The sequence below is a fragment of the Coffea arabica genome, chromosome 1e, assembly GCF_036785885.1.
Source record: "Coffea arabica cultivar ET-39 chromosome 1e, Coffea Arabica ET-39 HiFi, whole genome shotgun sequence".
Taxonomy (NCBI): Eukaryota; Viridiplantae; Streptophyta; class Magnoliopsida; order Gentianales; family Rubiaceae; genus Coffea; species Coffea arabica.
The window spans coordinates 11,305,135-11,332,207 of NC_092311.1; the positions used below are offsets into that span (position 1 = coordinate 11,305,135).

The 27,073-nt window shown below is 33.5% G+C and overlaps 1 protein-coding gene, 1 long non-coding RNA gene and 2 other non-coding genes across 6 annotated transcripts; 1 reads left to right on the forward strand and 3 right to left on the reverse strand.

Annotated features, from left to right (window-relative positions):
• Nucleotides 1-2,188: 2,188 nt before the first annotated feature.
• LOC113719641 (small nucleolar RNA R71) lies at nt 2,189-2,295 on the reverse strand. Its single transcript, XR_003454948.1, has one exon. It is a non-coding gene; the product is annotated as a small nucleolar RNA R71 (small nucleolar RNA).
• An 8,330-nt stretch (nt 2,296-10,625) lies between these two features.
• Nucleotides 10,626-10,732, forward strand: LOC113719484 (small nucleolar RNA R71). Its single transcript, XR_003454902.1, has one exon. It is a non-coding gene; the product is annotated as a small nucleolar RNA R71 (small nucleolar RNA).
• An 11,555-nt stretch (nt 10,733-22,287) lies between these two features.
• On the reverse strand, nt 22,288-23,642 carry LOC140008566 (F-box protein At4g00755-like; the record flags this gene model as incomplete). The annotated part of the gene is made up of 2 exons (XM_072053334.1): nt 22,288-23,007; nt 23,117-23,642. Coding segments are annotated over 2 exons (657 nt in total), but the record flags the coding sequence as incomplete, so codon positions are not given.
• Nucleotides 23,643-24,330: 688 nt separating this feature from the next.
• On the reverse strand, nt 24,331-26,739 carry LOC140008569 (uncharacterized). 3 transcript variants are annotated; one of them, XR_011816069.1, is made up of 5 exons: nt 26,550-26,739; nt 26,333-26,437; nt 24,853-24,908; nt 24,703-24,780; nt 24,331-24,598 (listed from the first exon to the last, which is right to left on the reverse strand). It is a non-coding gene; the product is annotated as an uncharacterized lncRNA (long non-coding RNA). The 3 variants fall into 3 exon arrangements; XR_011816067.1 differs by lacking the exon at nt 24,853-24,908; XR_011816068.1 differs by having other exon boundaries at nt 24,703-24,908.
• Between the last annotated feature and the right edge of the window lie 334 nt (nt 26,740-27,073).

The following is a 27,073-nucleotide window of genomic DNA, read 5'->3' on the forward strand; positions in this document are numbered from 1 at the left end:
AAATTAAGTGGTGAAAAGAAAAATGAAGTGAAAAACGTTCAAATGAAGAATTGCACTTCAAGACAGTTTTGACACTCTTCAGTATTTTGATCATATCTCAGGCTACAAAGCTCCGATTTGGATGATTCTTGAAGCATTGGAAAGCTAACTCAAAGGGCTACAACTTTTGTGTTTTGCACAAAAGCTAGTTTGGCCTTTATCATGGAGAACATTGCAGTTGAAATAAGGCTAGAGTGAAAACGCGAGTAGACAAAACGCGAGTTTATGCCGCGTTTTGTGTAGGCGCGTTTTATAGCCGAAATTCTGCAATTTGACTCAGCCAATTCTCTCGTGTTCATACCACTTTCCAGCTATAAGATGCAAGGGAATTCGATGCACATGCTTCAGAAGACAAAAGGGCAAGAAAAGTCGCTTATTTTCAAGTCAAAAACATTGGTTATTGACAATTATAACAAAGTTAGATTTGGGGAATCAAAAGTTGGAATTTGACTTGGAAAAATAAGCCTTTGAGTGTTTTTTATGCAGAGATAGAGGGAGAGGTCTGGACATCTAGACGTAGCTAGCTTCTTACAGAAAAACATATTCTCTCTACCTAGGAATTGCAAGAAAAATTGGGATCTCATTGTGTAATCATCTAAGTTGAAGAACAAAGAAGATTTTTGAAGGCTTCACCATATCTTGGCTAAGGCTTTCTTTACTCCTCTTGTATTTGTAATTGATGATGATTTACATTAATGAAGTTATGAGTGTTTTATCATTCATGAGTAGCTAATTTTCTTTATCTAGGGAGTAGATGAAGCTTATGGCCAAATGATATGAATTGATTGTTATTCATTCTTGTTATATGTTGTATTAACTTGTCTACTTGTGTATGCTTGATTACTTGTTGTTGTTTGATCACCAATAACAGGTTTATAGTTGTTTTTACTCATTGAGAAATGGTAAAAATAATGGAATGACACAAGTAGAACTTGAGTTGTATATTCATGAGAATAGAAATACATTCAAGTGGATGAAATCTGCATTTCATGTGTGAATAAGAACAGATTTAGTATTTACCAAGAGATTAGGACAAACTAATCTGTTTTAACCCATTATTATCATGAGAATGTGATTTTGGTATTTCTGGAAATGAATCATTGGTTAAACAAGAGCAGTAACAAGTGTTGAATTAATTCATTTTAGATCTTTTGTGTCATAAGTGGAATCTACATCCCTAGATCTTAATAGTTAGTGAATTCTACTCCCCTTGAGATATTGCAATTTTCTAGTTAAGAACTCTTGTAGTTGAATTAAATTCTGAAGTTTCTGCTCAAATTAATTGTAAGTCTAAATAATAGAGTAAATTAGTATCTAATAATTGTTTTTAATTGCTCCTCGTGGGATCGACCCGATACACATCTCGTACTACAATTGCGACCTGTATACTTGCAGTCCAACGGGTGTAAATTCGGAATTAAACTTGCACTTAAAGTAAAAACCCGTCAAGTTTTTGGCGCCGTTGCCGGGGACCGGCAATATTAGAGCCTAATCATCTTTATTAATTTAGATATAGCTTTATTTTTTTTTTAGATTATATTTAATCTTATATTGTAATCAGTTTTTTTTACCATTGAAGTTGCATAATATCCCTTATTTCTGTTTGTAGTGTATGCACCGGGAGTCTCGAGAAGTCGCACCTTTCGATCCAGAAATTGAGAGGACATTACGTAGACAAAGGAGGCACACACAACAGCAGGAGGAGCAAGAGATTTGGCAACCGATAGAGGAAATTTTGATAGAACTATCATTTGAAGAAGAAATGGCTGAAAATGAAGCAAATAGGCGAGTTCTACGAGATTTTGCTCTACCGGAAACACAAGGATCTCAAACGAGCATAGCAAGGCCTACGGTAAATGCTAACAACTTTGAGATTAAGCCATCACTTATCCAAATGGTTCAACAATCTCAATTTGGAGGTAATGCTGTAGAAGATCCTAACTCACACTTAGCTACATTATTAGAAATATGTGATACAATTAAAATGAATGGAGTTAGTGATGATGCTATAAGGTTACGGTTGTTCCCATTTTCATTAAGAGATAAGGCAAAAATGTGGTTACACTCTCATGCTCCTAACACTTTTACCACATGGGATGATTTATCAAGGGCATTTTTGAATAAGTATTTTTCACCTGGTAAGACTGCTAAGCTAAGAATGGATATCACTAGTTTTAGTCAATTGGAGGGAGAATCATTATATGAGGCATGTGAAAGGTTTAGAGATTTGCTTCGGAAATGTCCACATCATGGACTGCCGGAATGGTTAATCATACAAACCTTTTATAATGGTTTATCTTTCTCCACTAAAACTATTATTGATGCAGCCGCAGGTGGAGCTTTAATGGGTAAATCACCCCAAGAAGCTCAGAATTTGATAGAAGAAATGGCCGCAAATAACTACCAATGGGCCAATGAAAGAGGTAATACGAGACGTCACTCAGGTATGATAGAAATGGACACTCTCAATATGCTGAGTGCTCAAATGAATAATGTGATGAAATTGCTAAGTAGACAAGGTGGAGTTGGTCCAAGTTCATCTAATGCACACGTAGCTTGTTGCTCTTTCTGTGGAGGTGAACATGATATTAATGAGTGTGTTGATTCTGAGCAGGTACAATTTGTCAATAATTACAACTGAAATGCTCCAACTAATCCCTATTCGAATACTTACAATCCGGGGTGGAGAAATCATCCAAACTTTGGATGGAAAGATCAAGGCAATCAACAAAGGCCAACCAATCCGCCGGGATTTCAACCAAGGCAACCACAGGCTGAAACTAAACCAAGTTGGGAGATCGCGGTGGAAAAACTTGCTAAGGTGACTTCGGATAGATTCGAGTGAGTTGAGGGGCGGTTGGACCAATTAGCTGGGATGTACAGAAACTTGGAGGTTCAAATTGGTCAAATTGCCAATGTGATCAACAATAGAAACCCTGGTGAATTACCAAGTAAAACCGAAGTGAATCCGAGAGAGCAGGTCAATGCAATCATTCTTAGAAGCGGTAAAACGGTTGAGGGATTCGATTTTGAAAATTCAGGTGGTGAAAAAGACAAGAAGCAAGCAATTGAAGGGGAGCAAGAAAGTCAAAATGATCATGTTATCATTGATATTGATGCACTTCATCCCAAATTAAATTCTAATGTGATACCTTTTCCTCACAGGTTGAAGAAAGATGGACAGGATCGGGAGTTTGAAAAGTTCTTCAAAATGTTTAAACAATTGCACATTAACATTCCTTTCATTGATGCTATAACACAGATTCCCTCTTATGCACGTTTCTTGAAAGACACCATGTCAAAGAAGAGGAAAATTGTAGATAATGAGATGATAGCATTAACGGAAGAGTGTAGTGCATTGATTAAGAATAAACTCCCTCCTAAATTGAAAGATCCGGGAAGTTTTTCTATTCCTTGCACTATTGGTCAATTGCATTTTTCTAATGCTTTATGTTATTTAGGTGCAAGTGTGTCACTTATGCCATTATCGGTTGCCCGGAGATTGGGACTTCAAGAGCTAAAAGCTACCAATATTACATTGCAATTGGCGGATCGGTCAATCACACGTCCCATGGGTATTTTGGAAAATGTGCTCATAAAGGTAAGACAATCTATAATACCTGTGGATTTTGTTGTCTTAGATATTGAAGAAGATGTGAGAATGCCAATTATTCTAGGACGACCGTTTTTAGCCACTGCACGAACTATAATTGATGTAGAAAAAGGTAAGCTTATATTACGGGTTAATGGTGAGGAATTGGAATTCAATTTGGATAATAAAGAAGGAAGTATAGAGCCAACTGCTCTTGTGTCTAATATGCCATATGATGAAAAGGTTAACCAAGAAAGGACCGAAGAAGTTAAATTTATAAATGTCCTTGGTACTAACTTTCATGGTGTAGGAACAAAGGAGGAGAAGATAAGGATGGAAGTTGGCTTAATAAATTCTCCATTCCATGAAGAAAATGGTGAAAAGTTGTGCCAATTCAGAAAAGACAAGCAAAATCCACTCCAAGGTGAAGTTGAGCCTCTCTATGACAAGTCTAATATTCCTCCTTGGCATTTGAGGAAATTGGACTATGAAGATCAATGCATGGTTCACCACATGGTGGATTGGCTCGGGAGTTTCGACCCATGGGGAGAAAATCTCTCTCTAAATGCTCTAAAGTGATTCAACTTTTTCAGTCGAGCCAACGACTATAAACAAAAGCGCTAATTGAGAGGCAACCCAATATTTAGGTTATATTTGTTAACTTGGTGTGATTTTGTGGTTTGAATCAATGTTTTAGCTAAATTGTTGTTTTTGTAATGTAGGGTTGGCAATTGAAGGCAAGGAGGACCAATTGAGTACAAAAAAGGCGAACTTTGATCAAACAACTCAACCCCTCGATTTGCGTTAAAGGTGTTTTTGATTCATTATAAAGGGGTAAAATGCATGTTTTTAATGTTTTACATTTGTTCCAGTCTTTAAAATTGGCAAACGAATGATCTATGATGCATTTTGAGTCATTGGGGTACCTTTTGTAATTTTTCAAAAGTTGAAATTCTGCTAAAAATCGAAGCAGAAAACGCGTTTTCCACGAAAACGCGACTACAAGTCGCGTTTCTCAGAATCGCGTTTTCAATTCTGCGCCTGCAGAACAGAAAACGCGCCTTTAAAACGCGATTTGAAGTCGCGTTTTGGAGGAAGTCGCGTTTTCTCGCCTGAGCAAAACTGGAAAACGCGACACAGATAAACGCGACTTAAAGTCGCGTTTTCATACGTAACCGCGTTTTCAATTCTGCGAGATTTGTGCAGAAAACGCGGCTTTAAAAACGCGCGTTGAAGCCGCGTTTTTAGTCGCGTTTTCGGTTCATTTTTCTGCTTCAAAAACGCGATTTCCCGAACATTTCTTCACTTTTCCATTTTTCCAGCCGCGTTTTTCTTCTTCTCTTCTACCCAACTCACAAATCTTCATTTTTACTCCATAATCGTCTAAGCCGAATTGAAGATCATTTGGGCATTCATCCACCGCCCAATCGTGATGCAGAGGATGACGATGATGCCGAGGGGGATGACTGACTTGGCACACTGCAGAAGCTATCTTTAGTTGCTGGAATTGCTTGCCTAATTATCTTAATTTGTGGAGTTTAAGATGTTAACTTCATTTCATTTTTTCTGTTTTCTATGTGGTAGGTACTTGTATTTTGACAGTGGTCCGTGATTAGTGGCTGATACGGATCTCAGCCATTGACTTGGGGAGTACTTCTTTCTTTTCTTTTCTACTTTTGTTTATTTCCTTCCCTACACATTGAGGACAATGTGTAATTTAAGTGTGGGGGGGAGAAATATGTGTGATACTTGTGGTTTTAGTTGTGTTTGATATAATTCTTGTGCTTAAATTATGTTTCTTGTGGTTGCTGGCAGGGAGTTTTAGTCCACTTTTAAGGGGAGATTCTGTCAAAATTTTTACAAAACCTTATACATATATATGTTATTAACCATAATAAATAAATAAAATTTTGTCACTTATCCTTTTGAAATAAATATATGTGGTTTTGAAACTTCTTTTCTCATGAAATTTGGAAATGATTTTTAAGTGATTATAATTTTTATCTATAGGAAAGTATATCTAGTAAAGTGGAGAAACTTATGCCTATATTTTTGCATATTTGATGAAAATTCTTCTTTTTATCTGATTTTATAAGATAAGAAATTAATATGGTCAATAAGTGTCATACTTTTCTCATGATTATTCTTAGAGGGAATTTTATTATATATATATATATAAAAAAAGGGTTATTCTACTCTAATAGTTTTTGTACTTAGTAACCGGGAGTCTTCATCTACAAATGTCGACTTTCGCGTAAAACGGTACTTAAATTAAGAGTACGAAAAGCAACTTGAGTATGTGAAATGTTGAGTAACCGGGGATCTTCATCTAAAAATGTCGATCTTCGCGTCAAAAGGCATTTTTCACAACTTAAGTAATATTTAACCCTTAAAATATATACATGAAAAAAAAAAGAGTAAGATAAATCCCTCTTTAAAAGAAAAATAAGAAGTTGATCCTGAGATTAGTTAGCATCTTTATTGACTATAGGAGTTGCTTGCTTGCGAAATTGGATAAAAATAAGAAGTTGAGTTGAATTGGTAAAAATTATGGTATATTTGGCTCTTCTTTGCTTGATATTATGAGTACTTGAATTTAATGGAAAGATCACATAAGGGTTATTTACCTTGATTCAAGAAAATGGAGTTGAAATACTACATATGTTTATTTTCAATTTTTTTTGGATCATTGATGGTTAGAATTTTATATTGCTTGAGGACAAGCAATGATTCAAGTGTGGGGGTATTTGATAAGAGTTTATTTTACGTATTTTTAAGTGCATTTTATTAGTTAATTTTGAGTTGATTATTTAGTTTTATAATTAAAATAAAGAGGTTTTTGGTAAAATTATATATTTTTGGTAAAAGTGGATAATATTGCATTTTTAGTGATTTTAATGATAAAACCTTCATTTTTATGCAGGAATGATGACTCAATCACCAAAGGATGGCAAATGAGGTGAAAAATAGAGATTTGGTGATGAAATTAAGTGGTGAAAAGAAAAATGAAGTGAAAAACGTTCAAATGAAGAATTGCACTTCAAGACAGTTTTGACACTCTTCAGTATTTCGATCATATCTCAGGTTACAAAGCTCCGATTTGGATGATTCTTGAAGCATTGGAAAGCTAACGCAAAGGGCTACAACTTTTGTGTTTTGCACAAAAGCTAGTTTGGCCTTTATCATGGAGAAAATTGCAGTTGAAATAAGGCTAGAGTGAAAACGCGAGTAGACAAAACGCGAGTTTATGCCGCGTTTTGTGTAGGCGCGTTTTATAGCCGAAATTCTGCAATTTGACTCAGCCAATTCTCTCTTGTTCATACCACTTTCCAGCTATAAGATGCAAGGGAATTCGGTGCACATGCTTCAGAAGACAAAAGGGCAAGAAAAGTGGCTTATTTTCAAGTCAAAAACATTGGTTATTGACAATTATAACAAAGTTAGATTTGGGGAATCAAAAGTTGGAATTTGACTTGGAAAAATAAGCCTTTGAGTGTTTTTTATGCAGAGATAGAGGGAGAGGTCTGGACATCTAGACGTAGCTAGCTTCTTACAGAAAAACATATTCTCTCTACCTAGGAATTGCAAGAAAAATTGGGATCTCATTGTGTAATCATCTAAGTTGAAGAACAAAGAAGATTTTTGAAGGCTTCACCATATCTTGGCTAAGGCTTTCTTTACTCCTCTTGTATTTGTAATTGATGATGATTTACATTAATGAAGTTATGAGTGTTTTATCATTCATGAGTAGCTAATTTTCTTTATCTAGGGAGTAGATGAAGCTTATGGCCAAATGATATGAATTGATTGTTATTCATTCTTGTTATATGTTGTATTAACTTGTCTACTTGTGTATGCTTGATTACTTGTTGTTGTTTGATCACCAATAACAGGTTTATAGTTGTTTTTACTCATTGAGAAATGGTAAAAATAATGGAATGACACAAGTAGAACTTGAGTTGTATATTCATGAGAATAGAAATACATTCAAGTGGATGAAATCTGCATTTCATGTGTGAATAAGAACAGATTTAGTATTTACCAAGAGATTAGGACAAACTAATCTGTTTTAACCCATTATTATCATGAGAATGTGATTTTGGTATTTCTGGAAATGAATCATTGGTTAAACAAGAGCAGTAACAAGTGTTGAATTAATTCATTTTAGATCTTTTGTGTCATAAGTGGAATCTACATCCCTAGATCTTAATAGTTAGTGAATTCTACTCCCCTTGAGATATTGCAATTTTCTAGTTAAGAACTCTTGTAGTTGAATTAAATTCTGAAGTTTCTGCTCAAATTAATTGTAAGTCTAAATAATAGAGTAAATTAGTATCTAATAATTGTTTTTAATTGCTCCTCGTGGGATCGACCCGATACACATCTCGTACTACAATTGCAACCTGTATACTTGCAGTCCAACGGGTGTAAATTCGGAATTAAACTTGCACTTAAAGTAAAAACCCGTCAACCATACACAGAAAAATCATCCATAAATATCTCCATAATTTTCTCAATATAATCAGAAAAAATAGCCATCATGCATCGTTGAAAAGTTGCAGGAGCATTGCATAAACCGAATGGCATTCTTCTAAAGGCAAAAGTGCCATAAGGACATGTAAATGTGGTCTTCTCTTGATCCTCTGGAGCTATAGCTATTTGATTATATCCTGAAAAACCATCAAGAAAACAGTAAAATTCATATCCAGCTATTCGCTCCAATAATTGATCAAGAAATGGTAAGGGAAAATGATCTTTTCTTGTTACCGTATTTAACTTACGATAATCAATACACACTATCCATCCTACCACAAGTCTAGATGGAATTAATTCATCATTTTTACCCATGATTGTAGTCATTCCACCTTTCTTTGGTACCACATGAATTGGACTAATCCAAACACTATCGGAGATAGGAAAAACTATACCTGCGTCAAGCCACTTAAGAATTTCATTTCTTACCACCTCTTTCATGTTTGGATTCAGTCTTCTTTGTGTTTCCACCACTGGTTTGCAACCGTTCTCCAATAAAATTCGATACATACATATAGAAGGACTTATACCTTTAATGTCTGAAATTGTCCATCCAATTGCTTTCTTACGCCTTCTTAGAACTCTTAACAACTTTGCACACTGCTCATCATCTAGGTCAGCACTAACAATTACAGGTAAAGTGCTATTTTCTCCAAGAAATTCATACCTTAGATGAGTTGGAAGTGGCTTGAGCTCTAACTTTGGAGGTTCAATTTCTGAAGGTTGTGAAAACCCTTTTCCTTGGCCAAGACTTTCATAAAATTACCCCTTTTATAAGGTGCTTGAAAATCCAAATACTTGGCCAATTCTTCAATTTCTTCACAAACATATTCTTGCTTACCTACACTCATCAAACAATACTCAAGAGGATCTAAGTCAAAGTTGACTTGACTCATCTCTTGAGTTAGTTTATCAATTGTGCCAATAGAATAAGCATGATCGGTAAAAGAAGGGTATTTTTTTATTTCATGCAAATTAAACTCTACCTCTTCTTCATCTACTTGAAACTTCAGCTTGCCATTTTTGACATCAATAATAGTACCTGCAGTAGCTAGAAATGGTCTACCAAGAATAATTGGTATAGATACATCTTCTTCCATATCTAATACCACAAAATCCACTGGAATGATAAATTTTTGAACTTTTATCAAAACATTTTCCAACACTCCAAGTGGATATCTGATAGATCTGTCCGCTAGTTGCAAAGTAATATTAGTGCTTTTAAGCTCCTTCAAACCCAATTGTCTAGCCACCGTTAGAGGTATTAATGATATACTAGCACCAAGATCACACAATGCCTTAGAAAAATCAATGTTACCTATGGTGCAAGGTATAGAAAAACTCCCCGGATCCTTCAACTTCGGTGGTAGCTTATTTTGAATAATTGCACTACATTCCTCCGTTAATGCTATTGTTTCACAGTCTTCCAACTTTCTTTTTCTAGTCATGATTTCCTTGAGAAATTTTGCATAAGACGGAATCTGCAAAATAGCATCGGCAAAAGGAATGTTAATGTGCAATTGTTTGAACAGTTTAACAAATTTTTCAAACTCTTTATCAAACTTATTTTGCTTTAATCTTTGTGGAAATGGAATCGCAGGAGGTATTGGAATGGTAGTGGAAAATGATGGTTGCTTTTCTCTTGGATTCTCCCAACTATTTTCCTCCACAATCGCCTCTTGGTTCCTCTGCTTTTCTTCTTGTTTTTCATTCTCATCTTTCTCAACTTCCACCACTGGAGGATCTTCTAATTGTCTACCACTACGAAGAGTAATGGCTTTCACATGCTCCTTAGGATTGACCTCTGTTTAGCTAGGTAATTCTCCTTGATTTCGATTATTCAAAGAACTAACAATTTGACCAATTTGGACCTCTACATTCCTGTACATTGTAGTGAGTTGATCCAGTCTCCCTTCTACTCGTTCAAATCTGTCCGAGGTAACTTTAGCAAGTTTTTCTACTGCAATCTCCCAACCCGGTTTAGTTTCAGCTTGTGGTTGCCTTGATTGGAACCCCGGTGGATTGGTTGGCCTTGGTTGATTTCCTTGGTCCTTCCATCCAAAGTTTGGATGATTTCTCCACCCTGGGTTGTAAGTATTCGAGTAGGGGTTGTTTTGAGCATTACGATTGTAATTATTAACGAATTGTACCTGCTCAGAATCAACACACTCATTAGTATCATGTTCACCTCCACATATAGAACAACACGCTACATGTGCATTAGATGAACTTGGACCAACTCCACCTTGTCTACTTAGCAACTTCATCATATTATTCATTTGAGCACTCAGCATATTGAGAGTGTCCATTTCTATCATACCTGCGTGACGTCTTGTATTACCTCTCTCATTGGCCCATTGGTAGTTTACCCATTAAAGCTCCACCTGCAGCTGCATCGATCATAGTTTTAGTAGAAAAAACTAAACCATTATAGAAGGTTTGTATGATTAACCACTCCGGCAGTCCATGATGTGGACATTTCCGAAGCAAATCTCTAAACCTTTCCCATGCCTCATATAATGATTCACCTTCCAATTGGCTAAAACTAGTGATATCCATTCTGAGTTTAGCAGTCTTACCTGGTGGAAAATACTTATTCAAGAATGCTCTTGATAAATCATCCCATCCGGTGAAAGTATTAGGAGCATGAGAATGTAGCCAAAGTTTGGCCTTATCTCTCAATGAAAATGGGAACAATCTTAGCCTTATAGCATCATCACTAACTCCATTCATTTTAATTGTATCACAAATTTCCAAGAATGTAGCTAAGTGTGTATTAGGATCTTCTACTGCATTACCTCCAAATTGAGACTGTTGAACCATTTAGATAAGTGATGGTTTAATCTCAAAATTATTAGCATTTACCGAAGGCCTTGCTATGCTCGTTTGAGATCCTTGTGTTCCCGGTACAGCAAAATCTCGTAGAACTCGCCTGTTTGCTTCGTTTTCTGCCATTTCTTCTTCAAATGGAAGCTCTATTAAGATTTCCTTTATTGGTTGCCAAATCCCCTGTTCCTCTTGTTGTAATGTGTTCCTCCTTTGTCTATGTAGTGTCCTCTCAATTTCTGGATCGAAAAGTACAACTTCTCGAGACGCCCGGTGCATACACTACAAATAAAAACAAGAGAAATTTTGCAGTTTTAATTCAACAACTTGAATAAAAACAATGAAAATATCTAAATTAATAGAGATGATTAAGCCCTAATATTGCCGCTCCCCGGCAACGGCGCCAAAAACTTGACGGTGGTTTTTACTATCAATGCAAGTTTAATTCCGAATTTACACCCGTTGGACTGCAAGTATACAGGTCGCAATTGTAGTACAAGATGTGTATCGGGTCGATCCCACGAGGAGCAATTTAAACAATTACTAAGCCCTTGTTTTCTCTATTATTTAGATTTACAATTAAATTGAGCAGAGAAAATATAATGCTGTAATCTACAAACCTGATCTACAAATCTAGTTCAACAAATGCTGAATGCAAATAGCGAAATTTCACTTAAGGAAGATTCTAGGGATGTAGATTCCACTTATGGCAATAAACAACACAAATTAATGGATTTACTTCTTGCTATTATTCTTGTTTAACCAGAGATTCATTTCCAAAATTACCAAGTCTCATTTTCATGATGAAATTGCCTAGAGCAATATAGATTTCCCTATTTTCATGGTGAAATACTACTACTACTCTGTTTTATTTCATGAAATGCTAAATAATCCACCTAAGTGTATCTCTATTTTCATGAACATACAACTCAAGCTCTACTCATGTGTTTCCATTGTTATTACCAATCCTCATTGAACAATAACAACTAATAACAAGCTATTGGTGATCAATCAACAACAAGTAATCACAGCTACACAAGTAGACAAGTTAATAAAAGATCTAACAAGTGTACATCACCTTCAATTCATATTATTTAGCCATAAGTTTCATCTACTCCCTAGATAAAGAAAATTAGCTACTCATGAATGATTTAACAATCAAACTCACAAGTTTATTAATGCAAAACATCATGAAGTACAAGTATAAGAAAGGTAAAAGAAAGCTTAGCAAATTGAAGGTAAAGCTCTCCAATTCCTGCTATGTTCTTGTACAAGATGGTTACAAGTGAAACTCCAAAATGCTTCTCTAAGAACTCTTAGCTAGAGAGAAAATTTGTTACAAGAAGGAAAACTAGCTACCTCTCTTTTTTTTTTGCTTCTCCTCTGTGTTTCTGCATAAAAGGTGGTAGAAAGTCTATTCTTTTTCCTTCATAATTTCTTCCACTCAGATTTTGTAAAAAGAAGTCAAAGATATGATGTTTCTTTCTTTTCTACACTCATTTGGTCTTCTCTTTTGTTGCAGAAGCATGTGCCACCGATTTCTGGCCCTCAAAATAGCTGGAAAAGTTGTGAGAAAGGTAAAGAAAAACAGCTGTGCCACTTGCTGAGGAGAGAGACAGATCCGAGCCTCTGATCCGAGGGCTGAAAATTAATCCGAGCTCGGATCAGTGGATCCGAGGACTTCCCATGATGGATCCGAGGTCGGATCGTCCTGACCTCGGATACACTCCACTTGCTGAGGAGAGAGACAGATCCGAGCCTCTGATCCGAGGGCTGAAAATTAATCCGAGCTCGGATCAGTGGATCCGAGGACTTCCCATGATGGATCCGAGGTCGGATCGTTCTGACCTCGGATACACTCCGCCAGAAGTACAGACGAGGGCTCGGATCCCTCTTGTACACACGGATCCGTGCTCGGATCCGTGTTGAGCAATTTTCCAGTTTTTCACTTCTTCCCATTTTCTACATTTCTGCTCCCAATTTCTTGTGTACTTTGTCCTCTGGATAACCCTTACATTTCTTTCAGCTTGTGCATGAATTTCATACATCAATAACCTTCACAATTTCACCAAATTAACGCATTAATCCACTCATTTATCAAGTTTTGAACCTTTAAACAATATTTAAGCAATTATCACCAAAAAAGTCCAAATATGGCTTTAATTTTCTCAAAACATACCAAAAATTCATGCCAAATTTGTACAAAATGTACGTTAAATATTCACTTATCAGCCTTTGCTCCAAGTATAAAGTTTAGTTGATGATCAATATATTACTAATATCGTTTCGAAAAAAAAAAAAGAGCACCTAAACTACATGTATACTACATATAAATAGATCGCGAACCTGATAAGCAGAAGATGCAGCCCCAAAGATGAACCCTTTGGGAAAACTGCTCCGGTTGAGTACATCTATACCAAAGCTTGGAGATAAGGGGACAGCACTACGATCAATTTTATTGAAGGCACGAGCACTTGGAAATACTCCACGGTGTTGGGCATTTGCTGCAAGCAAATTAAAACTAATTAGAAGTGCAGCAAGAAGGAGATGCCCCAGGAATTCCATGGCTTGTTTTAGGGTTGCAAATTGCTAGACGAGCATAAGCTATATACATAGGGAAGAAGGAGTGAGTTTCCTTCTAGGATGGAATTTCATTGGATTTGAATTTGTTATGAACCATAGTTTTTTGGTATTCATTAATGCACGTTCAGGTTCAGGCACATGCAAAACCATTCTCGTGATCCGTGAATACATGGGAAGCTTCGATACAAGAAGATTAGGTCAACACATATTTGTAGAATAAAATAGTTTTTTTTCAAGATTTCTTTCGGTTTCAAAACTCTGCCAAATGACCATTTAATGTTTTCTGTTTGAAAAGTTCGATATATATGATCCTCAAACACTAAATTTTCTGTTATAATGCTCAAGATATTGTCAAACATAGTTTCTTGTTCTTTTCATTTTCTCTTTTTTTTGGTAGAAGTTTTTCCTTTTCTATTACTTTTGGTGGAAGTATATACTTTTAACATTCAAATTTCTAGAGGAAAGTATATAATTCTTCTCTTAGTTTCTTTTTTTTTTTTTTTGAAAAGATTAAGGAGAAAGGGAAATTACCTCATTCCAAGCCAAAGTTAACGTTTTTGCATTAAAAAAAAAAAAAGAAAAATCTTAAGGACATGGTAGAACGTTTTTGCATTAAGACTCTGAAAATTCTTTTCCATCTTGAATTTGGATGCCAATATTACTGTTTTGTGAAAATTGAGTAGCTTTTTTGTGCAAGAGTCAAGATTTAAAAAATGTTGAAAAAATGTATCAACATATAAGAGGCTGGCTAATTATGTTTTTTAATTTACAAATGATGACTAACAGATGTATTCATCGAAAGAAGTAGAGGGCAGTGAGGAGGGGTTTAAACTGTCCTCAAATTTAAACAGTTAATATAATTTTAAACTCTTGCCTCAACCAAAACTTGAAAATGTGTTATGTTACATACTTAAGTTTAGATACGTCAAAGTTTTCTTTGCCCCTTAAAGTATATTTCTAGTTTCATCTGTAGGTACAGTTGAATTTTCTAGCCTTGATATTCTATGGTTCGCATGGATTAGGTATTTTTAATGGTATTTTGAAAAATTACACTATAGTGTTGTTTTTGAAAACTTTCCACTATAGATAAATCATATTGATTAGGTGTTTTTAATGGTACTTTGAAAAATACACTATTGTGTTGTATTTAAAAAACTATAGAAGAATTGTATGGATTAGGTGTTTTTGAAAAATTATAGTGTAGTATTTATTTGAAAAATTTTCTACTGTAGATGGGTCATATAGATTAGGTGTTTTGGTGGTGTTTTCAAAAAATTACACTATAGTATTATATTTGAAAATTTTCCATTGTAAATGGGTCGTATAGATTATGTGTTTTTTGGAGATGTATTCTATTGTGATTTTATTGGATTTTTTTTCCCAAATTTATTAATTTCCATCACCATCCATCACACACCACCACCCTCCTCACCTCCTCTCTCCTCTACTGCTGCCACCCTCTCCACCCCTCCTCCTCCCTCGTTCCTCACCCTCACCCTTCCCCTCCTTTCTCCCCCCTCCTCTTCCCTCTTCCTCTCCCTCCCCTCCCTTCCTCTCTCCTCCTTCCTCCCCTCCAACTCTTTAAGATGCAATTCAGTGGGATGAAGCCCTCATATAGCAATGCCATCACTCTTTCAAGAACACTTCTCTGTGGAAAATCAGGAAGCTAGCTGCAGTTATTTTCAACTTTTAAGATGTATTGAATTTAGATGCAAGCATGAGGCTTTATTTTTCATCAGGCACATTTTTTCACTTGGAACTGTTACCAAAATTGTTTCTCAAATGAACGTTATACTAGCTTCCCGGCAGGGGTTTTGTTGAGAGGGAGTAACGGCAGCATTTAAAAAAAAACAAAACAAAAAAGTTATGAGGTGCATTATTTTTTTTTTTTTGGGGGGATTGCTGGTACAACTTTGGTAGCCTACTGTAGATTTGGATCCTATTCAGTGGTAACAAGCGCTAGTTTGAGCAAAAAATGCTACTATCATTTTGAAACTAATTGTAACTTATTATTCGTTTCTAAGTTATCGTTTTAGAATTGTTATGTGTAATTGCTTAATCATTATGTGTTATTGTAGTTTTCCAAGTCATTTACTTTTACAAGTTTATTTGGTGTTAATAAAAAAATTAATGACAGTTTAGAAAAAGAGTCTTCGGGCAAAGTGTTTTAATGACTCGATTGAAGTGACATTTAAAGATTAGGGACTAAAATAATGTTATTAACTATTATTTAGTATAAGTTTGATTACGTCTGAAGTAATATATTTTTGTACCATATATTAATATTACTATTATTAGCATGTTGGAATAGCAAAAGTCTGGCTTGACTTATCTGAAGTAATTTATTTTTTTGTACCGTATATTGTTGGCTATTATTATTAGCAAGCTTGTACAATTTGTATGAAGAATATTATATGTACTGATCTAAGTAGAATTTTCGCTACTTAGTACTCCGAAGAGATACAAATCTTAAACTTGTTTTCATCTAGAGAAAATTTCAGAAATCTCCCTCGAGGTTTCTGACACTTTCATCTAGTACCCTTGAGGTTTTCAATATTACACTTACCTCTCTTGACCCTATAAAATGACCATAATAATCTTAATGTATTAATATTTTTCATGTAATTAAATAATACGCTCCGAATCTTGTGCATAGGAGTGTACCACAAATTAAATATTTAATGGAAACAAAAACAAGGTTTACTTATAGAATAACTAATTATGTCCTAAACATAATTCTAACATATTACAAATTAATTTTAGTTTGGCTTGAAAGATCTAAAGATGAATAGAAAAAGATGTAAGTTGAAGATTTAAATACAACAGCGCATGTATTGGTACTCCAATATTTGAGGGATGGGATGTTATATTAATATAGTTAGTGAAATTTTTTAAATTTAATAGTACTAATTTTTTTCTTTTGTAACTTAGATTGACATTTAGAATTTAGGGACTGATGGTAGTGGTGATCATGATGATAGTGGTACTGATTTGAGATGTAGGTATATGAAAGGTTTAAAATAGTAGAGATAAAGGTTGAAAGTGGGTTTGAGATTTTGTGCATATTCCTTATTTTTTTATCAAATTTTATAACAAGGTAAAATGAACTTCACAATTTCACAAGAGCAATTTGGGTTATTCATTCAAAATTTTGACAATCGAATAGTTTTTGTTACCAAAATGGTAAATTCAAGGGAGGTATGTGTAATTTTTAAAATCTCAAGGGAACTAAGTGAAATTGTTAAAAATCTCAAGGAAGGTTTATGAAATTATCCCTTTCATCTAAGATTTTCTTCAGTTTTAAATGCTATTCATTTTATAGGACGAGAAGTTTTGCTGGTAATCGGCTGGAAAACCTCAAGTTTAAGCTGTAACTTGTGTGCATTTTGCTCGAAGAATATTATAACTGTTAAGAAATATAAGATCCATTTTTGGAATCTGTTGACTTCGAATTCCAAAGAAACACAAATCTTTAATTTCTAGGCACTATCCTGTACCATTTTTAATTTTCGACCATGTAGTGGTATGTTAACAAGTATTATTTAATAATACTCCAGATGTCATAAAAATCTTGTAATAATTGTACAATTAGAAATAAAATGGAGGGTGACCTTTGTTTACGTTTGAGATTTGATATACAAGTACTGAACTACTAACAATTCACCAGTGATTGTATTTACAAATTTTAGTTGGTTGTGTATTCACGTTAGACTTCTTTAAGGAGTTGTATGGCTCGAAAAGAAGAAAGAAAACAGAAAACAGAAAACAGAAGAGAAGTAGAAAATAGAGACGAAAAATGACAATAATAAAAAATAGGAATAATGAGATTGGTAGGATTGAAAGTGAAATCAACATGATTTGTTTTTGCTGGCAGTCAGCTGGAAAAGCTCGAGGTTTCGTAACATGTATGCAATTTGCACGAAGAATATTATAACTGTTAAAAATATAACGATCTATTTTAGAAATCTGTTAGACTGCGAGTTCCAAGGATACACAAATCTTTAGTTTCTAGGCACTATCCAGTATTATCTTTAGTTTTCCACCACGTACTGGCATAAACGTGCAAGCAGACCCGGAGATACTGGCGAATTGGCATTCAGATCTTTTTTTTTTTATTATTATTATTAGACGTTAACATTTAGTCTAACCTACTTCTACTCCTACTCCTACTCTAACTTATACTAGGGAGGGAGAGGTTCAATGGGATCTAGAGAAACCGACAGGGATTAAATCATCATCGGACGAGACGGGGCATTACGTATTATAGATTAAGAAGAAATCACGTATAGTGATATATTGATGGGAGGTAAGATTTGAACCCTTGACCTCCCACCTCACCAACACTTAAAGTCTTTGGTGGTAGAAATAACACCTCCTTTTTTCCTTCTCGGTTGGTTATTCATTTTTTTTATATCTAATATCCACTTCAGCACACTTAATTTGTCAAAAATCCCACTCTAACTAGCATGCAATTAATACAATAGACACAAATAAAAAGATGATCCAATTTCTGATTTTTAAGAGTTCGCGTATTTGTATTTGTGTCTATCATTTAAGCATATCGTATTTTTAAATTCCGTAGATGACTTCCTAATTTATATTCAACTTACTATGTTAATGTACATAGGAAAAGTCTGAAGTAACGATAGTTATGGTAACGGAACTATTTTTACCTGATATAACAGGTAAAAATACTTTTAGCGACCATTTGATGACCTGTTGTACTGGTCATCTAAATGAAATAGTACCTAAAATGCTGGTTAGTAAGTTTTGCAAAAAAAATAGTAAGTTAACTCGATATATTAGTAACTTTTATGTCTCAAAAAGTAAACTTGAATAAATATGAAACTAACTTTGTTTTTTATGAAGTAAAATATCACTCTATATCTGAAACTTAGTTTTTGGAGGGTAAGTTTAGTTCAAGTAATAGTAAGTTTTTATAGATTAATAGTAAATATTGTTGATAGAATAGTAAATTTGGTTAATCATCAAAACTTAATAGTTTGTGGCATAAATTTACTATTTTACTTAAAGAAACTTACAATTGTACGTATCATTTATAAATGTTATATGTTTGAAGCATTTTAAATATACTATGAAAACTTTTTTTTTTGCATATGACCTTATAAAATATGTAAGAATAATTTGTCATATGTTAAATTTTTTATTACGGGAAAATAAACAACTAAGTTCCCAAAATATTTCACTTTTATTGTTTAAAAAATCTCAACTTGTTGGTTAAATTCAAAATAATTCTATTGTCAAAAATAGTTTTTCTCAAATTAACTTTCATGATTAGATGTGAGATACAAATATGGTAAAATATCTCTCATACATATGTCATGGATATTTCAGACTTTTAGTTAAAAAAAATTTTTGTGTTAAAATAACATTTATCATAGTGTACTAATTATTTTAGGACCATTTTATAGGTGAACTAAATTTAATTTAAATTATACAATAGATTATACATGCATGTGATTTTCATTTATAATTATTGGATCCCATTCTTATGAACAATCTCCCAAGGAAAAAAATCAAGATCATATTGATTTTCTTATATTAATTGTTATACTAATTTTGTCATTTTTATTATTATATTATTTCTCATTTTGTTTAGGCTTTTACTCTTATTATTTCTTGTGTCTCAGATGTAAATTTATTAAAACTTTATCATCTTATTATATTCATAGGTGTTAAATTATAAAAATTTTGATATATAAACAAGTAATATTCTATATATAACTAGTAAGATTTGTTGTTATTGTTATTCGAACTTTCAAACCTTTCAAAAATTGAAAATGATTAAAAGCTTATAATACGACAAAATTTTATTTCATATTTTACAAGATTATGTGAAAAGTCAAACTATTTTTCATAGTATTTTAAAATATATAAATATTTTTTTAAAATTATACCTATAATCAGGTATTATACAGGTATATTATGAGTACTTACTAACTAAGGTACTAAGAATTAATTATTAATAAAACATCTTATCATTATTTCAAATAAACTTCCTAATACTAGTTTGAAATATGTTTTAAAATAAAATAGCACATGTGTCCCATAAATCAGTAAGTTTGGATTATTAATCAATTTACCATGTTATTAGTAAGAGTTACTATTTATGTATAAAAGCTTACTATTACTTGAATTAAACTTACTCTCTAAAAGGCAAGTTTGGGAACGAAATCTGTTATCCTATTTATGTCTTAAAAAGTAAATTGAAATAAAAATGAAAGTTACTTTTAAAAAAAAAAATAAATTACTACTCTATATTCGAAACTTTCTTCTTGGAGAGTAAGTTTAGTTCAAGTAATAGTAAGTTTTCACGGATTAATAGTAAATCCTGTTGATAGAATAGTAAATTTGGTTAATCATCAAGACTTACTAGTTTGTGGCATAAATTTACTATTTTACTTAACGAAACTTATATGAAACAAGTATTAGAAAGTTTATTTAAAATAATGCTAAGATTTTTTTATTAATGATTGAAACTTAATATTATAGTTAGTAATTGTTGGTAACGTAAATGTATAATATATGATTGTATGTATCACTCATCAATGTTATGTGTTTTAAGCATTTTAATAAATGTATGTATCATTTACAAAGGTTATGTGTTCTAATAAATTTATTTTCTAGGTCACAAGCATAAAAGTTAAATTTGTACTAATGTGGCATAATCTTTGAAAACTATAGTAAATTTACCCATAGATTAAGTTTCGTGAGATTCAAATATATTTTGTATCATTTACAATATGGATTTATATGCATATATTTTTTTTATCAAACTTACTTTTAATTGGCAAATAGTATGTAAATTATTATAAAATGTCATTTTATAATAATCATAATTTTTATAGGTGAATGGTATATAAACTGCTAAAATTGCCAATTTATAAATGCTAAAATCTAGTTACTTTATGGCATATATTAGTTTGGTCAACTAAAAAATTAGTGTAATTAAGTGTACGTTGGTTGTTGATTTGAAATTTGCACCCTTGTCACTATTTCGTTATTTGTACCACAAGTTTTTCTGATCAAAGTAAAACAAAGTCAAATATATTTTCCTTTTGTATGTTGTATTTATATTTAGTAAAAAATTAATAAACCATGATTACATTTCATAATTTCTAATGAAATTAGTAACATTTTCTAAATAAATTGGAATAATTTGTAAAATATGTTATTTTTTTGACAATATAATTAGGGGTGGCAATCGGGTACAAATCGGAGTGACAGGTCGGGTTGAGACCCAGGTATAAAAGAAAACTGGTTGACCCGAACTTGACCCCCCAACCCGAAACGGGTCAGGATATCTGACCCGAATCTGAAAATTCCAGGTTGTCGGGTTGGCGGGACGACCCGAATGACCCAAAACTTAATTTTAATTTATTAATTTACCACTGTAATTTGTAATTCACACAAGACTAATTACATAATCAAGTAATAAAAATTTAAATAAATAATCCCAAACCAAATAAAAAATAAATTAAAAACATCGTAAAAGTGTTTTGTTACAAACCAAATATAAAATAAATAAAAGCAGTATAAAAGTAAAAAATAATATAATAAATTATTTTTCTAAATATAATAATTTCAACTTCAAATAAGTTAAATAAATTCATTTAGGATTAAGTGATTAATGCCTTTGAAACAAAAAGAATAACGTAGTTTAGTTAGGTAAAATAATTTTTAATTCATAAACAGGTGATCGGGGGGTCGTATCGGATCACCCACGGTTTGACCCGAATAAGACCCATTTTCTTTTCGGGTTCGTCGCATTCGACTCGATTCTGACCCGACCCCGCAAAACCTCAATCCGAATCAATATATATCGTGCTAGGTTCATATCATTTTTTCAGGTCGTATCGCAAATTGCCACCCCTAAATATAATCAAAAGAAATTTCCATCATAAAGAAAGGATGATGGCATACGTATAAATGTAAGCAACTATTTACATATCACACCATAAGTTTAGGTTTGATTTGTTCAAAACATAGGTAATTTATTCGTTAGTAGATATAAAATGCATATTAATTTTCTACAAATGGAAAATACAATTTCATATATACTAACTATTAACAGAAGATGTAGTTTGAACACGATCAATTGAACGCATATTTCATTTGTTTAGCTATCATTTATTTTGTTACTTAGGTTGAATTTTTACATTTGAATAGAGTATTGATATCGGAACTTCAATTATTCTTAATGAACTTCAATTAAGTGTCAATGACAACAATTACTAAAATATAGTTGTCTTAAATTTTTTTGAAAAAGGACAAAAAAAATGACACTTTTTTGTGAAAATATCAAATTGTTAATTCAATTCAAATTAATTTTTTTTAATAAAAAATATTATTCCTCAAACTGGTTGCTTAATCCGTATCTATGCCCGTACTAGTGTCGAATGGATAACTAAAATAGGAAATTGCAACAAAAATTAATTTTAACAGGAAAGGTGCAAATAAGTAGAACTTTTGCTAACTTTAACCCAAAATTTTAAAAAAAAGGATAGGCTTGTTTGTAGTTTTGAATTCAAAAGTGTTGTGGTTGTGATAAAATTCTTTATTAAATTTTGAAACAGTTAAGAATTCAAGAGATAAGTACCAAGGTGACTTTTATTAGCCATTAATTATAGTTAGAGTAGGAAAGGTTGATGCACTAGTAACGCTTGGATTTCTCTATGCCAAAGAATTCATAGTACCTAAAGCTGGTAGCCTTTTTCCGGATTCATTGAAGGTATTTACGAGACCCCCACAACTATTGTTTCCTCGGTTACGATGAATGGACAAAGAAAGTCGAAACTAGTTCCCACCAACAAATCCAAAATTCCAAAATTCTATCTTGTGCTTCAGAGCTTACAGAAGGGCAGCAGGAACAGAGCATAAGAAAACCAGAAAGCGTAGCAAGAAGCAGAAGCACTTAGTTATACTGGTCATCTGAATCATCGTCCTCGCCGTCGTAGTCGTAGTCATTTACCATAATCCCTCTAGCACCGGGTAATGTGTTGAGGATCATGTGCTCCCAACCTCTTATACTTGCACCAAACCTGTGAATGCGAGAAAAATCCCTCTCGCTTGTGCACCAAACACAAGCGACAAAAATCATAATAAAGTAGGACTCACCATATGTAATACAAACTATCTATTTCTTGTTTCTGCACTCTACCCAATAGCTGGACTTGCAGAATCCCTCCAATGCAGAGGACAGGTTCTGGCAGCTTGAACTTTTGCAAACAATTCTCCTATAACGCAGTTAATTAGTAATACTGAATCTGGACCAGCAATATTTCATGACAAGATTCTTGTGCAGCTGAAGACACTTCTCCCTCCATTTGTGCTTCCATACCAGCAATACAAATCCCCCATCAAAAATCTTACAGCCTTTGCTGGATATATGGGGGAACCAAACTGAAAGTACACTGATAATGCAAATCAAGTTTTTCTACCAATAAAGAGACAGGTTTTAAACAAGAAGTCACCGTCAACCCCCTCCTCCCCAAACAAAAATGAAAAGTCTTCTAAAATAACCTTGAAATGGTTGAATATGGATTTCAGTAATCACACAGAGTTTGGCCATCAATTTATACGTTAATGTCTCAGGGACTGCAGAATCAATTTCACCCTTGCTCGACCAGTAAGAAGGTCTCTGACCAATCCTGTCACTTGGTTCCGGGGTATTCTGAATGCTTTCATCTGGGTAATTGTCAGTGCTTGAAGCACCAAGTGCCTCAGACAAGCATTCTTTTCTTGGGAAGGAGGCAATACCTTGAGCCAAAAATGCATATACTTTATGGTCCCGTTTCAGACATGCCCATTCAATAGGCTCATTGGTCCTGGATTCCACAGGTTCTACAATGTTACTAATTTCAATAGCACGAGTAACAGTGGACATCTCAGGGAACACCTTTAAACAGAGTTGCTTGCATATTCCATTCACAATCACTGCATAAGGTTCAAAGCCCTTAAAAGAAACAGAGATAAAAGTACAGACAGCTGTGAAGCACCTCAATTTCTCTAGTTTGATCAAACACAGAAAAGATTGACAGACACGTCCTCAAATTCTTTTATTTTTCCCCCACCATAAGGCACAGATTGCCGCCCTGCACATAAACTTCTTTACTTTGATCACACAGAGAGAAGAGTTGACAGACAAGTGCTCAAACTCTTTTCTTTTCCCTGATCAAGGCATACATTGCTCAGTAACTTGTACAAAAGTGAAGCATATCAAAAGTCATATTGAGCAACACGGGAACCATATTCAAAACTTCCATTGTCATTTTGTTTGGACCTCTACTAATGGCTTACTGAGGAAATCACGGCACTTAAATCAAGTAAGCCAGTCCAATTTGAAGTAAACAACAAAATTCTACATGTCTCACGACATTTTATATAAAACTGGTATTTCAAAATAGGATGAAACGGCTCATTTTGAGCATCAGTAATAATCTACTCACCAATTTATTTAGTACTTGGACTAAACAAAGGTCCATCTAATGCAAATTGGCCGAAACAAAGAATGGCAACCTCAGATCTTATATAATTTACTAACTTTTAATAACTGATACTTATGCACCAGAATTAAGGCGGCAGGTTACTAGATATGGATATCTAAGCATGACAAGATTACATGGCCAAGAACTGAATTTAGAGCACAAAGACTTTGGGTTCAGAAAACTGAAACAATCAAGAGGCTAGTAACTTGATTTGAGACTATGATCACCTGCAAATCAAGGGCTCTGAAATCACTATCAAAAGCTTCGGTTTGAATTGAAATTTCTCGTTTACAAACCCAAGAGCACTTGGATGTTGAAAGTATTCACATTAAAACAAGTAAACACCAATCATTGCAAACTAAGGAGATTGTGTTCAGATTTACAATCAAAACGCATTACACTACCTTCGGAGAAACGTAAATCATCCTAAAATTTTTTAGCAAAGTCCATCTGAAAAATCTGTACCCTCTCAAGAATAAAATTTCTTAATGGTCTTGGCTGAAATCTGGTTCATTCACTACAAAACCATCACAAGATTTGTATTAAAAAAAGGCCACAACAACACATAATCATAGCAAATAGGTAACATAAAACTTAGGCGTGAAGAAGAAAAAAATGTACCTGATTTTCGTCTCCTAACAAGCTAGTGTTTCGTACATGACTTTGGATTAATGAAGGATTGCATGCCCACATTAATGCCTATTCAAATGCAAATACAGCACAATTATATTGCATGTCTCGAGACAAAAATAAAAGCAAGCTATATATTACCTGACCAGGAGGAATGATCTGAAACCAGTTACTATCCATTAACTCCTTTTTGGCCCCTTTACAAGATAAGGCAAAGAAAGTCTTACAACTCTAGCTATTGTATCTGACAATAATTTCACCTTGTTCTGCAGCCGTTGTTTAAAAAAATGATACAAGTTTAACACTCCTAAAATCTCGAGTGGATACTACCAGAATAAGATATATTCAAAATCACCTTTTGAATACTCGATTAACAATTGAGTAAGCAAAATTGTGGCTCTCAAAGATAGACTGCTCCTTTCATTTAAATTTTGGAAGAATTATTATGAAGCTGTTAGGTTGGATAGCCAAGAACAACTACATAACGATAGAACAATAGCAGAATATGTGCTATTCTTCCTTCAGGTAATTATTTATGGTATTTTTCATCCTTTTGTAGTGATGAAGTAAATGTTAAGGGTTATTTTGTATGGTCATCCACGGAATAATTCAACTGGAAGTAAATACATTTCAAAATGTTTCATTATTGCATAAGATTGATTATGTCATTTTTTTTATTTGTTTGTTCTTCTATACTGAAGATGAAATAAATGAAAGTACAAGTAGGCACATTGATTGCGTATTTGTTTAGCAAGATGTACTTTGTACCATGCGTTTCCTGTCTTAGGAAATATATAAGTGAGCTTCTCAAATATTGAACAAAGTTGATTTTCTCAAAGAACATGCGACTCAAAAAAAATTTTTTGCAAATAGGATTGGTCGAAAGTTGCAGAAGAGAGCCTAGTACAACCTACAAATGCCTGAAAGAGATTGCCTAGTTCTTATGCAAAGGAAACCTATAAGCAGCAAAAACTTGTCTGCAACATCAGTTTTCCGTTCATTAAAGAAGACAAAATTCCTTCTTTTAGAGGAATTCAAGAAGACAAAATTGATTATGTCATTGCGTATTTTGCCTTCATGCTCTTTTATGAATGTTCTTACAGATATCGAACCATTTGACTGCTTCTGAAAGTTGACCCTAAAAGACTATAAATTATGATTATGTATATATGCCAGGAACGTGCTTACGAAATTATTAGAGACAAAGTCAATGGTAGTTATCAAAAAGCTTATTATCATCAAAAATATTAAAATGTTTAAGAATCAATTGTATTTTGTCCGCCAAACTGAAAATCAAAACCACCAAGTCAAATTTCTCTTTGGCATTTCACCGAACATCTTATATGCATTCCCAAATTAATCACATTTAACTTAAACACCTAGTCTCAAGTCCTTTCCTAGATGTTTCATATGGCTATTAAGCATATTTTACCCGTAAACAATCAAAACTACAACCATTTCCTAGATGTTTCAATGGACAATTTCAACCCCAAAATTGCAATAAATTCTTCAAATTCTCAGCCCTGATTTCACAAGAAAATCTTGACAAACAAAACAAATGAAATATAAATAAATTACAGCAATATAAACAAACGATTTCAAGAGAACATGATGGTCTAACCTCGTCACCGCTATTTTTCATATGCTCTTTGGTTGGCTACCACCGTTGCTAACCCTTTTGTTGTGTCTGATAGAGGGGAAACCCTTTCTCCTGAACCTGTGCTATCTATAAAGCATATTTAGCTTTTCCTCTGCACCTAGGCAGGCCAATTGATTGACTGAAATGAGAATCAATGCTTAGTAGAAGGCAGAAATAGAGACTGAGGCATGAAACCTACCAGAAGAGTTTAGCCTGAAGATAGAATTGCTTAGCCCGCTTGATCAATTTTCTAAATTTTAGCAAAAGCTAATCCCGTTCCATAAGATGATGATCGTACTCCTTCCTTTTCCAGGGAAAAATTTCTGAGAAGATAATAAAAAGAAGGGAAGCAACTTTAGAGAGATGTGGAAACCCAAACCGTTTTAGAAATCGATTATTTTCTTACTTTAATATGTAATTTTTTTTACTTTTAGTATTAATAAGTTTTAATTAAACAAAAGTAACATTTGTCAAATAATAAGTAAATTAAATTACTGAAAGGGTAAATTTCTATTTTTGACTAAAACTTATCTTTTAGGCATATACTTACTCGTTTTAAGTAAAAACTTACTAAAGTTAATATTAATTATTTTAATATAATATTTAAAAAGTCGCTCAAAAATTCGATTTGTCACTAAAGATAATAGAAACCTGTAATAGTAGGTTTTCCTAACATCGTTACCATAACTATAGGCACTACAGCACTGTCCAATGTACATATAT